Below are 15,878 nucleotides of genomic sequence, written 5' to 3'. Positions count from 1 at the left end.
GGAGTGGAGGCGGACTGCTGAGACTCCTGCCCTGCGACGAGCGTCCCCGTTGGCGCACGTCTCCTGGGGCGGCCTGGCCTGGAAGGGCCCGGTGGCCCTCGGACGACCTGCGTGGCATGGTGCCGCCCTGGTCTGCCCGCTGCCCACTAGATGCACCACGGGCAGGAGGGGGGGAGTCCGAGGTGCTGCTGTGTCCCGGAACCTCCTCTGCAGGAGTCACCGGCACGGGCCCCAGCACCTCCTCCTCCCTCGGGCTTCTCCTTGGGATGGGAGTGTGAGCGAGCCATCTCGCGAGGCCCCCCGACACCTGGCGCTGCCAGTCCTGGATGCCCACTCTGGTATTGACAAGGGTCTGAACGTTAGCGGCTATGGAGCACAGGAAGTGTGCCATCTCCCTCTGGGACTAGACCACCTCCCTCTGTGTCCGTGCGACGCCAGCCAGCACCTGGGCAATGCTCTGAGCAATGGCCTGCTGTGACTGGGCCATGCTGAGGAGCTGCTGCAATCTGCAGGTGGCTCTGGCACATGGCTGCCTGTGAGAGGGCAGCCCTGCCCTGGGCCATGCCCCCACCTGCACAGAATGCCCCAGGCCTTGCACACGCTGACCCATGTCCGACACTGTCGCCCGTGGACTCCACCCGTGCGGTTTCGGCCTGGGTGGCACGTATGACCGGCACCACTCCCTGCTCCTGCACGTGGATGGACTCCTCCACCTGCCCCTGCAGGTGCTGGAAGTGAGGTGTCATCTCCTCTCGTCCCTGGGGCCCTGCACTATGGGTGGGACTGGATGTTCCAGGAGCCCGGGACCCTTCTGGGCGGCAGGTGATGCTGGGGCCGGGCAGCCCTCCGACCGTCCGGCCCCTCGGCTGCTCCTACCTCCACCTTCTGTACCAGAACGACTGTATGGTGCGCACCGGTGAGTGTCCCAGAAGCCTCCTCACTAATTTGCCCAACCAAGGTGATAGTCTCTGAGATGTTGGAGGGTGTTGGAGACAGCTGTGACGGAAAGTCTGTGTCCTCCTCCGACCTGAACTCCAGGGGCTCCTGGGTCATGATGTCCTGGATCGTGGTGTCCTGGGTCGTGGTGTCCTGGGTCGTGGTGTCCTGGGTCGTCTCGGGCAGAGGGCTGGTGTTCTTGCTGCTCTCCCCATCGGTGCTCGGCTGTCTGGGGGGCACCGGCTCTGGCACACGCTGGGGGCATGGTACCCCGGATGGGCCGGGACCATCACCGGCTGGTCCTGTAAGACACAAGACGGCATGTATGGTTCGACAGCCGGACGGGGGTGAGGCGTGAGGTGGTGAAGGGGTGAGAGGGGTTGGGGTGTGGAGTGAGGGAGGTTGGGGGTTGGGGTGGGCACATATTTGTTGTGGGGACCCGCAACCAGACAGGGGGGGTGTCTCACTTTGTGGTGCGCTGCCGACCTCTGCGTCGGTAACCTCCCTCTCCTTCGCCCTCCGATGTCTAGTGGCCTCTGCTCGGGCATGGTGAGAGATCGCAGGTCTAGTGGTACCTCTCCGGTCTTCTCCCGCTCCCAGCAGTTGTGCACAGCCTTGTCCTGGGGGTCAAGCACAAACAGCGACAGTGTTAGACCGCTTGACGCATGCAGCCCAGGGGTTGGGTATCTGATGGCATCAGTGGCCAGGGCACACGGGCGTTGCGGCTGTCATGGGTGCAGCCATGTGGGTGAGGGTGGAGGTATGGCCGTCCCCCTGGAGGAGGGGTCCTGGTCACATGTGTATGGGGGTTAGTGCCAGGGGCACAGCGCTGGGTACTCACCAAGGCTGCCCTGAGGAGGTTGTGCAGTTTTTTCCTGCACTGGTCTCCAGTCCGGGCCACCTCGCTGATGGCACTGACAGCGCTGCCGGCGGCTCCCCCCTCTGCCCAGGCACGGCGAATGATGCCACCTGATGACCTCCATCGCGGCCCGGGGTACAGCACATCCACCTCTCCTCGATGGACTCAAGGAAGGTCTCCAGTTCGGCGTCCCTGAAGCGCGGCTCTGCCCACTTTGCGGCCATGTTGGCTGCGACGCTTGTGTGTGTGAGGGGTGGGGGAAGAATGAATTATGTGCAGCTGCAGCGTCGCATCAATCACGGCACCGGCGAATCGGCCTCTGGTCCGTTAACCGCATCTAGTGGTTCCCTATATGCCCGTGCTAGCCCCTTGGGAGCGGTTGAATTGCTGCAGCTGGGGCCCCAATCACACCGTCATGAAACTCCACCGTTTTCATAACGGCGTCAACACTTAATCCCCAGAAAGGAGAATTCAGCCCCTTATTTTTCTGACCAAATTGTAATTTTATTGTTTTAATTTAGTGAATGCCGAGTGATAGTCTCCTCATTTACTGAATTTCAGGTGATTAATCCACCAATTACTCTGTAGAGGGGACGTTCCTCGGTAATGGTCAGCATTGTTTGTGTCTTTCCACAAGTGCATAAGGTGTTTTTACTGAGGCCCCAGCCACTGGAGGTTGGCTGCACAGCGGCCCTGACCTGACCTGAACCTGTCCTGAACATATTGAGAAAGGAGGACTTTGCCTTGATAGCTCAAAACCTCGCCCCTGCTCCACCATTTAATAAACTCTGATTGTGGTCTCAACTCCACTTTCCTGCCGGCCCTCACATGGACCTCGATCTCCTTGTCAATGAAAAATCTGTCTGACTCAGACTCGAATATGAAAAATGAAAATCGCTTATTGTCACAAGTAGGCTTCAAACAAAGTTACTGTGAAAAGCCCCTAGTCGCCACATTCCAGCACCTGTTACAGGAATTGAACCATGCTGCTGACCTGCCTTGGTCTGCTTTCAAAGCCAGCGATTTAGCCCTGTGCTAAACAGAATATATTTGTTGACTCCACTGTTCTCTTGTAAAGAGAATTCCACAGACTAACCACCTGCTGAGATAGGAAATTCCCCCTCATCTCCATCTTAAATGGGAGACCCTTATTTTGAAACTGTGTCCCCGGTTCTAGATACGGACAAGGGGAAACATCCTCTCAGCATCCACCGTGTACACCCCTCAGAAACTTACCTGTTTCAATAAAATCACCTCTCATTCTTCGAAACCCCAATGAGCACCAGCCCAACCTGCTCCACCTTTCCTCATAAGATAAACCTCCAGGAATCAGCCCAGTGAATCTTCTCTTAACAGTTGAGGAACAGTGGAGAACCTTCCAAGCGATTTTTCACAGTGCTCAGCAAAGGTTTATACCAACAAAAAGGAAGGACGGTAGAAAGAGGGAAAATCGACCATGGATATCTAAGGAAATAAGGGGAGTATAGCTAAGGAAATAAGGGAGAGTATCAAATTGAAGGAAAAAGCATACAAAGGAGCAAAGATTAGTGGGAGGCTAGAGGACTGGGAAATCTTTAGGGGGCAACAGAAAGCTACTAAAAAAGCTATAAAGAAGAGTAAGATAGATTATGAGAGTAAACTCAAGGGGCTGTTTAGCACAGGGCTAATTCGCTGGCTTTGAAAGCAGACCAAGGCAGGCCAGCAGCACAGTTCAATTCCTGTAACAGCCTCCCCGAACAGGCGCCGGAATGTGGTGACTTGGGGCTTTTCACAGTAACTTCATTTGAAGCCTACTTGTGACAATAAGCAATTTTCATTTCATTTCATTTTTCACTTGCTCAGAATATAAAAACAGATAGTAAAAGTTTCTACAAATATGTAAAACAAAAAAGAGTGGCTAAGGTAAATATTGGTCCTTTAGAGGATGAGAAGGGAGATTTAATAATGGGAGATGAGGAAATGGCTGAGGAACTGATCAGGTTTTTTGGGTCGGTCTTCACAGTGGAAGACACAAATAACATGCCAGTGACTGATGGAAATGAGACTATGACTGCTGAGGATCTTGAGCGGATTGTTATCACTAAGGAGGTAGTGATGGGCAAGCTAATGGGGCTGAAGGTAGTCAAGTCTCCTGGCCCTGATGGAATGCATCCCAGAGTGCTAAAAGAGATGGCTAGGGAAATTGCAAATGCACTAGTAATAATTTACCAAAATTCACTAGACTCTGGGGTGGTCCCAGCGGATTGGAAATTAGCAAACGTAATACCACTGTTTAAAAAAGGAGGTAGGCAGAAAGCGGGTAATTATAGGCCAGTGAGCTTAACTTCAGTAGTAGGGAAGATGCTGGAATCTATCATCAAGGAAGAAATAGCGAGGCATCTGGATGGAAATTGTCCCATTGGGCAGATGCAGCATGGGATCATAAAGGGCAGGTCGTGCCTAACTAATTTAGTGGAATTTTTTGAGGACATTACCAGTGCGGTAGATAACGGGGAGCCAATGGATGTGGTATATCTGGATTTCCAGAAAGCCTTTGACAAGGTGCCACACAAAACGTTGCTGCATAAGATAAAGATGCATGGCATTAAGAAGAAAGTACTAGCATGGATAGAGGATTGGTTAATTAATCGAAAGCAAAGAGTGGGGATTAATGGGTGTTTCTCTGGTTGGCAATCAGTAGCTAGTGGTGTACCTCAGGGATCAGTGTAGGGCCCACAATTGTTCACAATTTACATTGATGATTTGGAGCTAGGGACCAAGGGCCATGTGTCCAAGTTTGCAGACGACACTAAGATGAGTGGTAAAGCAAAAAGTGCAGAGGATACTGGAAGTCTGCCGAGGGATTTGGATAGGCTAAGTGACTGGGCTAGGGTCTGGCAGATGGAATACAATGTTGACAAATGTGAGGTTATCCATTTTGGTAGGAATAACAGCAAAAGGGATTATTATTTAAATGATAAAATGTTAAAACATGCTGCTGTGCAGAGAGACCTGGGTGTGCTGGTCCATGAGTCGCAAAAAGTTGGTTTACAGGTACAACAGGTGATTAAGAAGGCAAATGGAATTTTGTCCTTCATTGCTAGAGGGATCGAGTTTAAGACTAGGGAGGTTGTGCTGCAATTGTATAAGGTGTTAGTGAGGCCATACCTGGAGTATTGTGTTCAGTTTTGGTCTCCTTACTTGAGAAAGGACGTACTGGCACTGGAGGGTGTGCAGAGGAGATTCTCTAGGTTAATCCCAGAGCTGAAGGGGTTGGATTATGAGGAGAGGTTGAGTAGACTGGGACTGTACTCGTTGGAATTTAGAAGGATGAGGGGGGATCTTATAGAAACATATAAAATTATGAAGGGAATAGATAGGATAGATGCGGGCAGGTTGTTTCCACTGGTGGGTGAAAGCAGAACTAGGGGGCATAGTCTCAAAATAAGGGGAAGTAGATTTAGGACTGAGTTTAGGAGGAACTTCTTCACCCAAAGGGTTGTGAATCTATGGAATTCCTTGCCCAATGAAGCAGTAGAGGCTCCTTCATTAAATGTTTTTAAGATAAAGATAGATAGTTTTTTGAAGAATAAAGGGATTAAGGGTTATGGTGTTCGGGCCAGAAAGTGGAGCTGAGTCCACAAAAGATCAGCCATGATCTCATTGAATGGTGGAGCAGGCTCGAGGGGCCAGATGGCCTACTCCTGCTCCTAGTTCTTATGTTCTTATGTTCTTAACTGTCTCTAATGTACCAATACTCTTTCTCAAGTAAAGAGACCTAAATAACTCCAGTGTGGTCTCACCAATGCCCTGTACAGTTGTAGCGAGACCTCCTGACTTTTATACTCCACCCCACTTGTAGCAAAGACCAACATTCCATTTTTCCTTCCTAATCACTTGCTGTACCTGCATGCTGCCTTCTTATGATTCATGTACAAGGACACCCAGACCCCACTCTATTTAAATGGTGTTCTTCTTTTCTATTCTTCTTACCAAAGTATTGCAGTCCTCCTCAGTATTGACTATCCCCCCGATTCAGTGCCATTGTAAATTTTGAATCTGGCGGATGTACAAACCACCCAGTGTTAAATATTGATATTTCTCTCCCCAGCTGAACCGTCGCAAGAGTGGAAAGGTGAGATTCCACAACAGGTGACAGCGCAGGAAGGTTTGTGTGTACAGATTCCGTGTCATTACAGTTATCCATCGTGTCTGGGAAACCAATCGAGAGGCGGACTCTGGTTTAATGCGGAATCGGGAACTTCGCAGATAGCCTTTCACTCCAAGGATCACAATCACGCGTTGTCACGGTTCCGCGATCGGACCCGGCTGCCTGGAGACCTGAAAGATGGCGACTGTTCCCTGATAATAAACAATATCAAGCAGGAAGATGCAGGACCTTATTATTTCAGAATAGAATTTGACAATGGTCCCAGCCATAGTTATCACCCTGTAACCCGGCTTCAGGTTTCTGGTAAGTGCTGGGTTATAATTCCTCAACAATTCACATTCAACGGTAAATAACACATTCTAGTGCGTGATTTGCTTGTTTTGTGGCCGTGTTAACCAGCATCAATATTTTTAATGATTTGTCTATTTCTACTCCCCGATCCATGAACTTATTGTGTTTGATTGAATCAACATCGCAGCCTTGACAGGGTTGGTGACACCTTCCCCCTTAATGAAGCCCACACCCCTCCTGGCTGTATCTTCCACTACTCGCTCCATCAAGTCCAGTGTGGTGGTGGTATCGAGGATGAGACCAAATCATGCCTTAGCCTCAGCACCCCCGTCCCCCGACTCCTGTCACTTTCTCCTCTTTTAGCATCTACCGCGTTCCAGCCCCTCAGCTCTTTTTTCAAAATTCTCATTCTCGATCGCCCTCTCGGGTACGATAAAGATTTTTTTTCTAATTCAAGGATGATTTAGCGTTGCCAATCCACCTAATCTGCATATCTTTGGATTGTGTGGGTAAGACCCATGCAGATACAGGGAGAATGTGCAAACTCGACATAGCCAGTGATCCAGAGCCAGGATCAAACAAAGGTCCTCAGCGCCATAAGGCAGCAGTGTTAACCACTGCGCCACCGTGCCGCCAGGGGTACCATAACAATGTTCCCACCGGGATATCTTCACTAATTGCTTCACTCGATCTCTGCACCGAATAAATTCTCATCCTCAGAGCTTTCAACATCCATCTTAACTCATCCTGCTCTCTCTCCTGAGTTCACTAGCTTCCTGATATGCATAAGGAAAACATTCTCCTCAAAGGACGTTGCCTGCTGACAACTCATCGATTCTCTGTCATTTAGATCGAGACAATCCAATCAGCTGCCTCTGTCGTGACCCTCCCTTCCAATAACGAAGTGAGATAAACCTCCACTGATGCCCCCCACCCCAACCGCAGCCCCCCCCCATCCCTGAACTCACATCTTTCTCCAGTTTCTTACCTACCTTCCCTCGTGACCTTTCTGAACACATCTTGTCCATGAGAGCCACCTCCTGTTCCCTTAACCCTATTTCCAGTATACTGCTGACCACACTACTTCCCCTCCTGATCCTCATATCAGCCGATATTGTTAACGGTTCTCCCTCTTCATGTAGCACGGTAGCATTGTGGATAGCACAATTGCTTCACAGCTCCAGGGTCCCAGGTTTGATTGCGGCTTGGGTCACTGTCTGTGCGGAGTCTGCACATCCTCCCCGTGTGTGTGTGGGTTTCCTCTGGGTACTCCGGTTTCCCCCATCAGTCCAAAGATGTGCAGGTTAGGTGGATTGACCATGATAAATTGCCCTTAGTGTCCAAAATTGCCCTTAGTGTTGGGTGGGGTTACTGGGTAATGAGGATAGGGTCAAGGTGTTGACCTTGAGTAGGGTGCTCTTTCCAAGAGCCGGTGCAGACTCGATGGGCCGAATGGCCTCCTTCTGCGCTGTAAATTCTATGATTCTATGTGTCATCCCTCTCTCCTTTAAATCTGTCACCTTTGCCTCCTCCTCAAAGGAACAATCCTTGACCCCACTGTCCATATAAATTCCCATCCTGGATCCAACTTCTCTTTCCTCTCCAGAATCTTTGAACACATTTTCATCTCCTGAATCTGTTCACATCTCTCCCGGAATATCACATTTGAATCCCTCCAATCCAGTTCCTGTCACGGTGATAGCACTGAAACAGCTCTTATTAAAGTCACTAACAACATCTTGTGTGACAAAGAGAAACCTACCCTCCTCGTCCTTCTCGACCTTGCTGCAGCCTTTGACACAGTTGGCCACAACACCTCCTCCAATACCTCTGTACTCTGTTGTCCAGCTGGGTGGGACTTCGCTAGCCTGGTTCCATTCCTATCTAATCATGGCCAGAGAATCACTTGTAATGGCTTTGCAACATCATTTGAACAGTGCTAGTTTTCACATGTACACTGACGACACCCAGCTCTTCCTGAAATCCACCTCTCTTGACTCCTCCACTGTTGTTTAATTATCAGACATCTTATCCAACATATTGTCACAAGTAAGCTTCAAATGAAGTTACTGTGAAAAGTCCCTAGTCGCCACGTTCCGGCGCCTGTTCGGGGAGGCTGTTACGGGAATTGAACCGTGCTGCTGGCCTGCTTTGGTCTGCTTTCAAAGCCAGCGATTTAGCCCTGTGCTAAACAGAATATATTTGTTGACTCCACTGTTCTCTTGTAAAGAGAATTCCACAGACTAACCACCTGCTGAGATAGGAAATTCCCCCTCATCTCCATCTTAAATGGGAGACCCTTATTTTGAAACTGTGTCCCCGGTTCTAGATACGGACAAGGGGAAACATCCTCTCAGCATCCACCGTGTACACCCCTCAGAAACTTACCTGTTTCAATAAAATCACCTCTCATTCTTCGAAACCCCAATGAGCACCAGCCCAACCTGCTCCACCTTTCCTCATAAGATAAACCTCCAGGAATCAGCCCAGTGAATCTTCTCTTAACAGTTGAGGAACAGTGGAGAACCTTCCAAGCGATTTTTCACAGTGCTCAGCAAAGGTTTATACCAACAAAAAGGAAGGACGGTAGAAAGAGGGAAAATCGACCATGGATATCTAAGGAAATAAGGGGAGTATAGCTAAGGAAATAAGGGAGAGTATCAAATTGAAGGAAAAAGCATACAAAGGAGCAAAGATTAGTGGGAGGCTAGAGGACTGGGAAATCTTTAGGGGGCAACAGAAAGCTACTAAAAAAGCTATAAAGAAGAGTAAGATAGATTATGAGAGTAAACTCAAGGGGCTGTTTAACACAGGGCTAATTCGCTGGCTTTGAAAGCAGACCAAGGCAGGCCAGCAGCACAGTTCAATTCCCGTAACAGCCTCCCCGAACAGGTGCCGTAATGTGGCGACGAGGGGCTTTTCACAGTAACTTCATTTGAAGCCTACTTGTGACAATAAGCAATTTTCATTTCATTTTTCACTTGCTCAGAATATAAAAACAGATAGTAAAAGTTTCTGCAAACATATAAAACAAAAAAGAGTGGCTAAGGTAAATTTTGGTCCTTTAGAGGATGAGAAGGGAGATTTAATAATGGGAGATGAGGAAATGGCTGAGGAACAGAACAGGTTTTTTGGGTCGGTCTTCACAGTGGAAGACACAAATAACATGCCAGTGACTGATGGAAATGAGGCTATGACAGCTGAGGATCTTGAGCGGATTGTTATCACTAAGGAGGTAGTGATGGGCAAGCTAATGGGGCTGAAGGTAGTCAAGTCTCCTGGCCCTGATGGAATGCATCCCAGAGTGCTAAAAGAGATGGCTAGGGAAATTGCAAATGCACTAGTGATAATTTACCAAAATTCACTAGACTCTGGGGTGGTCCCAGCGGATTGGAAATTAGCAAACGTGAAACCACTGTTTAAAAAAGGAGGTAGGCAGAAAGCGGGTAATTGTAGGCCAGTGAGCTTAACTTCAGTAGTAGGGAAGATGCTGGAATCTATCATCAAGGAAGAAATAGCGAGGCATCGGGATGGAAATTGTCCCATTGGGCAGATGCAGCATGGGGTCATAAAGGGCAGGTCGTGCCGAGCTAATTTAGTGGAATTTTTTGAGGACATTACCAGTGCGGTAGATAACGGGGAGCCAATGGATGTGGTATATCTGGATTTCCAGAAAGCCTTTGACAAGGTGCCACACAAAACGTTGCTGCATAAGATAAAGATGCATGGCATTAAGGAGAAAGTAGTAGCATGGATAGAGGATTGGTTAATAAATAGAAAGCAAAGAGTGGGGATTAACGGGTGTTTCTCTGGTTGGCAATCAGTAGCTAGTGGTGTCCCTCAGGGATCAGTGTTGGGCCCACAATTGTTCACAATTTACATAGATGATTTGGAGCTGGGGACCAAGGGCAATGTGTCCAAGTTTGCAGACGACACTAAGATGAGTGGTAAAGCAAAAAGTGCAGAGGATACTGGAAGTCTGCTGAGGGATTTGGATAGGCTAAGTGACTGGGCTAGGGTCTGGCAGATGGAATACAATGTTGACAAATGTGAGGTTATCCATTTTGGTAGGAATAACAGCAAAAGGGATTATTATTTAAATGATAAAATGTTAAAACGTGCTGCTGTGAAGAGAGACCTGGGTGTGCTGGTCCATGGGTCGCAAAAAGTTGGTTTACAGGTGCAACAGGTGATTAAGAAGGCAAATGGAATTTTGTCCTTCATTGCTAGAGGGATGGAGTTTAAGACTAGGGAGGTTGTGCTGCAATTGTATAAGGTGTTAAGTGAGGCCACACCTGGAGTATTGTGTTCAGTTTTGGTCTCCTTACTTGAGAAAGGACATACTGGCACTGGAGGGTGTGCAGAGGAGATTCACTAGGTTAATCCCAGAGCTGAAGGGGTTGGATTATGAGGAGAGGTTGAGTAGACTGGGACTGTACTCGTTGGAATTTAGAAGGATGAGGGGGGATCTTATAGAAACATATAAAATTATGAAGGGAATAGGATAGATGCGGGCAGGTTGTTTCCACTGGTGGGTGAAAGCAGAACTAGGGGGCATAGTCTCAAAATAAGGGGAAGTAGATTTAGGACTGAGTTTAGGAGGAACTTCTTCACCCAAAGGGTTGTGAATCTATGGAATTCCTTGCCCAATGAAGCAGTAGAGGCTCCTTCATTAAATGTTTTTAAGATAAAGATAGATTTTTTTTGAAGAATAAAGGGATTAAGGGTTATGGTGTTCGGGCCGGAAAGTGGAGCTGAGTCCACAAAAGATCAGCCATGATCTCATTGAATGGTGGAGCAGGCTCGAGGGGCCAGATGGCCTACTCCTGCTCCTAGTTCTTATGTTCTTATGTTCTTAACTGTCTCTAATGTACCAATATCCTTCCTCAAGTAAAGAGACCTAAATAACTCCAATGTGGTCTCACCAATGCCCTGTACAGTTGTAGCGAGACCTCCTGACTTTTATACTCCACCCCACTTGTAGCAAAGACCAACATTCCATTTACCTTCCTAATCACTTGCTGTACCTGCATGCTGCCTTCTTATGATTCATGTGCAAGGACACCCAGACCCCACTCTATTTAAATGGTGTTCTTCTTTTCTATTCTTCTTACCAAAGTATTGCAGTCCTCCTCAGTATTGACTATCCCCCCGATTCAGTGCCATTGTAAATTTTGAGTCTGGCGGATGCACAAACCACCCAGTGTTAAATATTGATATTTCTCTCCCCAGCTGAACCGTCGCAAGAGTGGAAAGGTGAGACTCCACAACAGGTGACAGCGCAGGAAGGTTTGTGTGTGCAGATTCCGTGTCATTACAGTTATCCATCGTGTCTGGGAAACCAATCGAGAGGCGGACTCTGGTTTAATGAGGAATCGGGAAGATCGCAGATAGCCTTTCACTCCAAGGATCAGAACTACAAGAAGCCACGGTTCCGCGATCGGACCCGGCTGTCTGGAGACCTGAAAGATGGCGACTGTTCCCTGATAATAAACAATATCAGGCGGGAAGATGCAGGACCTTATTATTTCAGAATAGAATTTGACGGTGGTCCCAGCCATAGTTATCACCCTGTAACCCGGCTTCAGGTTTCTGGTAAGTGCTGGGTTATAATTCCTCAACAATTCACATTCAACACTCAATGGGAAATAACACATTCTAGTGCGTGATTTGCTTGTTTTGTGGCCGTGTTAACCAGCATCAATATTTTTAATGATTTGTCTATTTCTACTCCCCGATCCATGAACTTATTGTGTTTGATTGAATCAACATCGCAACCTTGACAGGGTTGGTGACACCTTCCCCCTTAATGAAGCCCACACCCCTCCTGGCTGTATCTTCCACTACTCGCTCCATCAAGTCCAGCGTGGTGGTGGTATCGAGGATGAGACCAAATCATGCCTTAGCCTCAGCACCCCCGTCCCCCGACTCCTGTCACTTTCTCCTCTTTTAGCATCTACCGCGTTCCAGCCCCTCAGCTCTTTTTTCAAAATTCTCATTCTCGATCGCCCTCTCGGGTACGATAAAGATTTTTTTTCTAATTCAAGGATGATTTAGCGTTGCCAATCCACCTAATCTGCATATCTTTGGATTGTGTGGGTAAGACCCATGCAGATACAGGGAGAATGTGCAAACTCGACATAGCCAGTGATCCAGAGCCAGGATCAAACAAAGGTCCTCAGCGCCATAAGGCAGCAGTGTTTCCCACTGCGCCACCGTGCCGCCAGGGGTACCATAACAATGTTCCCACCGGGATATCTTCACTAATTGCTTCACTCGATCTCTGCACCGAATAAATTCTCATCCTCAGAGCTTTCAACATCCATCTTAACTCATCCTGCTCTCTCTCCTGAGTTCACTAGCTTCCTGATATGCATAAGGAAAACATTCTCCTCAAAGGACGTTGCCTGCTGACAACTCATCGATTCTCTGTCATTTAGATCGAGACAATCCAATCAGCTGCCTCTGTCGTGACCCTCCCTTCCAATAACGAAGTGAGATAAACCTCTACTGATGCCCACCCCCCCCCCCCCCCCACAACCCCCCCTCCACCATCCCTGAACTCACATCTTTCTCCAGTTTCTTACCTACCTTCCCTCGTGTCCTTTCTGAACACATCTTGTCCATGAGAGCCACCTCCTGTTCCCTTAACCCTATTTGCAGTATACTGCTGACCACACAACTTCCCCTCCTGATCCTCATATCAGCCGATATTGTTAACGGTTCTCCCTCTTCATGTAGCACGGTAGCATTGTGGATAGCACAATTGCTTCACAGCTCCAGGGTCCCAGGTTTGATTCCGGCTTGGGTCACTGTCTGTGCGGAGTCTGCACATCCTCCCCGTGTGTGTGTGGGTTTCCTCTGGGTGCCCCGGTTTCCTCCCACAGTCCAAAGATGTGCAGGTTAGGTGGATTGACCATGATAAATTGCCCTTAGTGTCCAAAATTGCCCTTCGTGTTGGGTGGGGTTACTGGGTTGTGAGGATAGGGTGAAGGTGTTGACCTTGGGTATTGTGCTCTTTCCAAGAGCCGGTGCAGACTCGATGGGCCGAATGGCCTCCTTCTGCACTGTAAATTCTATGATTCTATGTGTCATCCCTCTCTCCTTTAAATCTGTCACCTTTGCCTCCTCCTCAAAGGAACAATCCTTGACCCCACTGTCCATATAAATTCCCATCCTGGATCCAACTTCTCTTTCCTCTCCAGAATCTTTGAACATATTTTCATCTCCTGAATCTGTTCACATCTCTCCCGGAATACCACATTTGAATCCCTCCAATCCAGTTCCTGTCACGGTGATAGCACTGAAACAGCTCTTATTAAAGTCACTAACAACATCTTGTATGACTGTGACAAAGAGAAACCTACCCTCCTCGTCCTTCTCGACCTTGCTGCAGCCTTTGACACAGTTGGCCACAACACCTCCTCCAATACCTCTGGACTCAGTTGTCCAGCTGGGTGGGACTTCTCTAGCCTGGTTCCATTCCTATCTAATCATGGCCAGAGAATCACTTGTAATGGCTTTGCAACATCATTTGAACAGTGTTAGTTTTCACTTGTACACTGACGACACCCAGCTCTTCCTCAAATCTACCTCTCTTAACTCCTCCACTGTTGTTTAATTATCAGACATCTTATCCAACATACTGCAGAAAATAAACTGATATTTGCTCCAAATAAATATTATCATTGAATATCATAAAATCCCTGCAGTGCAGAAGGAAACTGTTCAACTCATTGAGTCTGCACCGATTCTCTGAAAGAGCACTCTACCTCGACCCACTCGCCTAACCCGTAACGCCGTTATCCCACCTAACCTGCACATCTTTTGGACACGAATTGGCAATTTAGCATGGCCAATCCACTTAACCTGCACATCTTTGGATTATGGGAGAAAACGGGTAACCCGGATAAAACCCACGCAGACACAGGGAGAACATGCAAACTCCAAGCAGACAGTCACCCGAGGCCGGAATTGAACCTCGGTCACTGACGCTGTGAGAGAGCAGTGCTAAATACTGTGCCACCGGACCGTATTGAGAAAAATGAAGCCATCGTTTCCAGTCCTCATTCCAAACCTTGTACCCCTGTGTCGAAATCCATCCGTCTCCTCGGGATCTGTCTGAGCTGAAGGCAATCTGTTCACAAACTTGGTGCCACATTTGGTCCTGAGATGATTTCTGAACTCACATCCATACCATCACGAAGGCTGCCTATTTCCACCTCTGTCACATCGGTCATCATCACCCTGTCTCAACTCATCTGCTGCCGAAACCCTCATCCAATCCTTCCTTACCTCCAGACTCAATTGTTCCAGCACATATTCTCCCCTCCATAAACTTGAGGTCATCCAAATCTCTGCTGCTTGTGTCTTAACTTGCACCAATTCCCACTGTCCTCTCGCCCCTGTGCTCACTGACCCAGACTGGCTCCTGGACAAGCAAAGACTCCGTTTCAGATTTCTCATCCTTACTTCCTCCTCATCTCTGTATTCACCTCCAGTCCCATCGTTCCAACAGTGGCGATCATGCCTTCAGCTGCCAGGGGTCCTAAACCCTGGAATTGTCTTTCTACACCTCTCCACCTCTCTCTCTCTCTCTCTCTTTGTCCCTCTATCTCTCTCCCCTTTCCGCAAACCTTAAAAACGTACCATTTGACTGAGCTTTTGACCACCTGTCCCAATATCTCGCTCTGTGTCTGTCTGTCACACTTTGTTTTATGATGCTCCCGTGCAACATCTTGGGACATGTAAATTTGTTAAGGTTTGTCTGTAAATATCAGCTGTTGTTGTTCTTCCCCCTCTCCCCCAGTTTGAGTCTTCTTTCTGAGGTAATATACAATCTCCTTATTTTTTACCAGAATATAATTTTATTATTTTAATTCAGTGAATGCCGAGCGATAGTCTCCTCAATTGCTGAGTTTAAGGTGACTATTCCACCAATTACTCTGTAGAGGGGACATCCCTCGGAATTGTTCGAGCCTTTTCACAAATTTTTACTGATGCCCCAGCCTTTGGAGGTTGGCTGCACAGTGGCCCTGGCCTTCCTGAACCTGCCCTGAACATGTTGAGAAAGGAGGACTTGGTTTCCGGTGATGGTGGTGTACTGAGCAGATGCACATCAGGTGGCTCTCCTCCAGGACATAGCCAACTAGGCACTGATAGGTGAAATTAGCCCGAACATTTGGTAGCATCACACCCTGAATTAAGAAAGGGAAGGACAGAGCCAGCATGTCAGCAAATGGGAGCTCGAGGGGCCGAAGAGATGGCGGGAGCGGAGGAAAAGGACGCAAACAACAGGCGGACGAGCTGGTAGACCCACGAGACGAGGGGGCCCCGGCCTTCCCAGTGACAGGCAGATCGATGACCTGAGTGGCAGTTACAGAGGCATTGGTCGCCATGCAAACGGCGATCGATGGACTGGGGAAGAAGGTGGTGACGCAGGGAAAAAGGATCCTTGAGCTGGAGAATGCATCGACGGACCAGAGCAACAGGAATTTCAGCCTGGAGGCCGACATCAGAATGTTGGTGGTGACCCGGGGTAGCTTGAAGGGGAAGGTTGAGGACCAGGAGAATAGGCCCCGATGCTAGAACATTCAGACTGTGTGTCTGCGAGAGGCGATCGAGGGCAGGGACCCGAGGAGC

General features: G+C 48.5%; 1 protein-coding gene across 1 annotated transcript in view; it reads left to right on the top strand.

The window, feature by feature from the left end:
• The window catches only part of LOC140387070 (polymeric immunoglobulin receptor-like), a 183,583-nt gene that overhangs the window by 53,904 nt on the left and 113,801 nt on the right, over positions 1–15,878 (top strand). Inside the window, exons 4-5 of the mRNA XM_072470080.1 lie at positions 5,886–6,248; positions 11,469–11,831. Coding sequence (XP_072326181.1) covers positions 5,886–6,248; positions 11,469–11,831 — 726 coding nt within the window. The remainder of the gene's footprint in view (positions 1–5,885; positions 6,249–11,468; positions 11,832–15,878) is intronic.

This window comes from Scyliorhinus torazame, chromosome 12, assembly GCF_047496885.1.
Source record: "Scyliorhinus torazame isolate Kashiwa2021f chromosome 12, sScyTor2.1, whole genome shotgun sequence".
In the NCBI taxonomy this organism is placed as follows: domain Eukaryota; kingdom Metazoa; phylum Chordata; class Chondrichthyes; order Carcharhiniformes; family Scyliorhinidae; genus Scyliorhinus; species Scyliorhinus torazame.
This window is presented reverse-complemented; position numbering and strand designations above follow the sequence as displayed.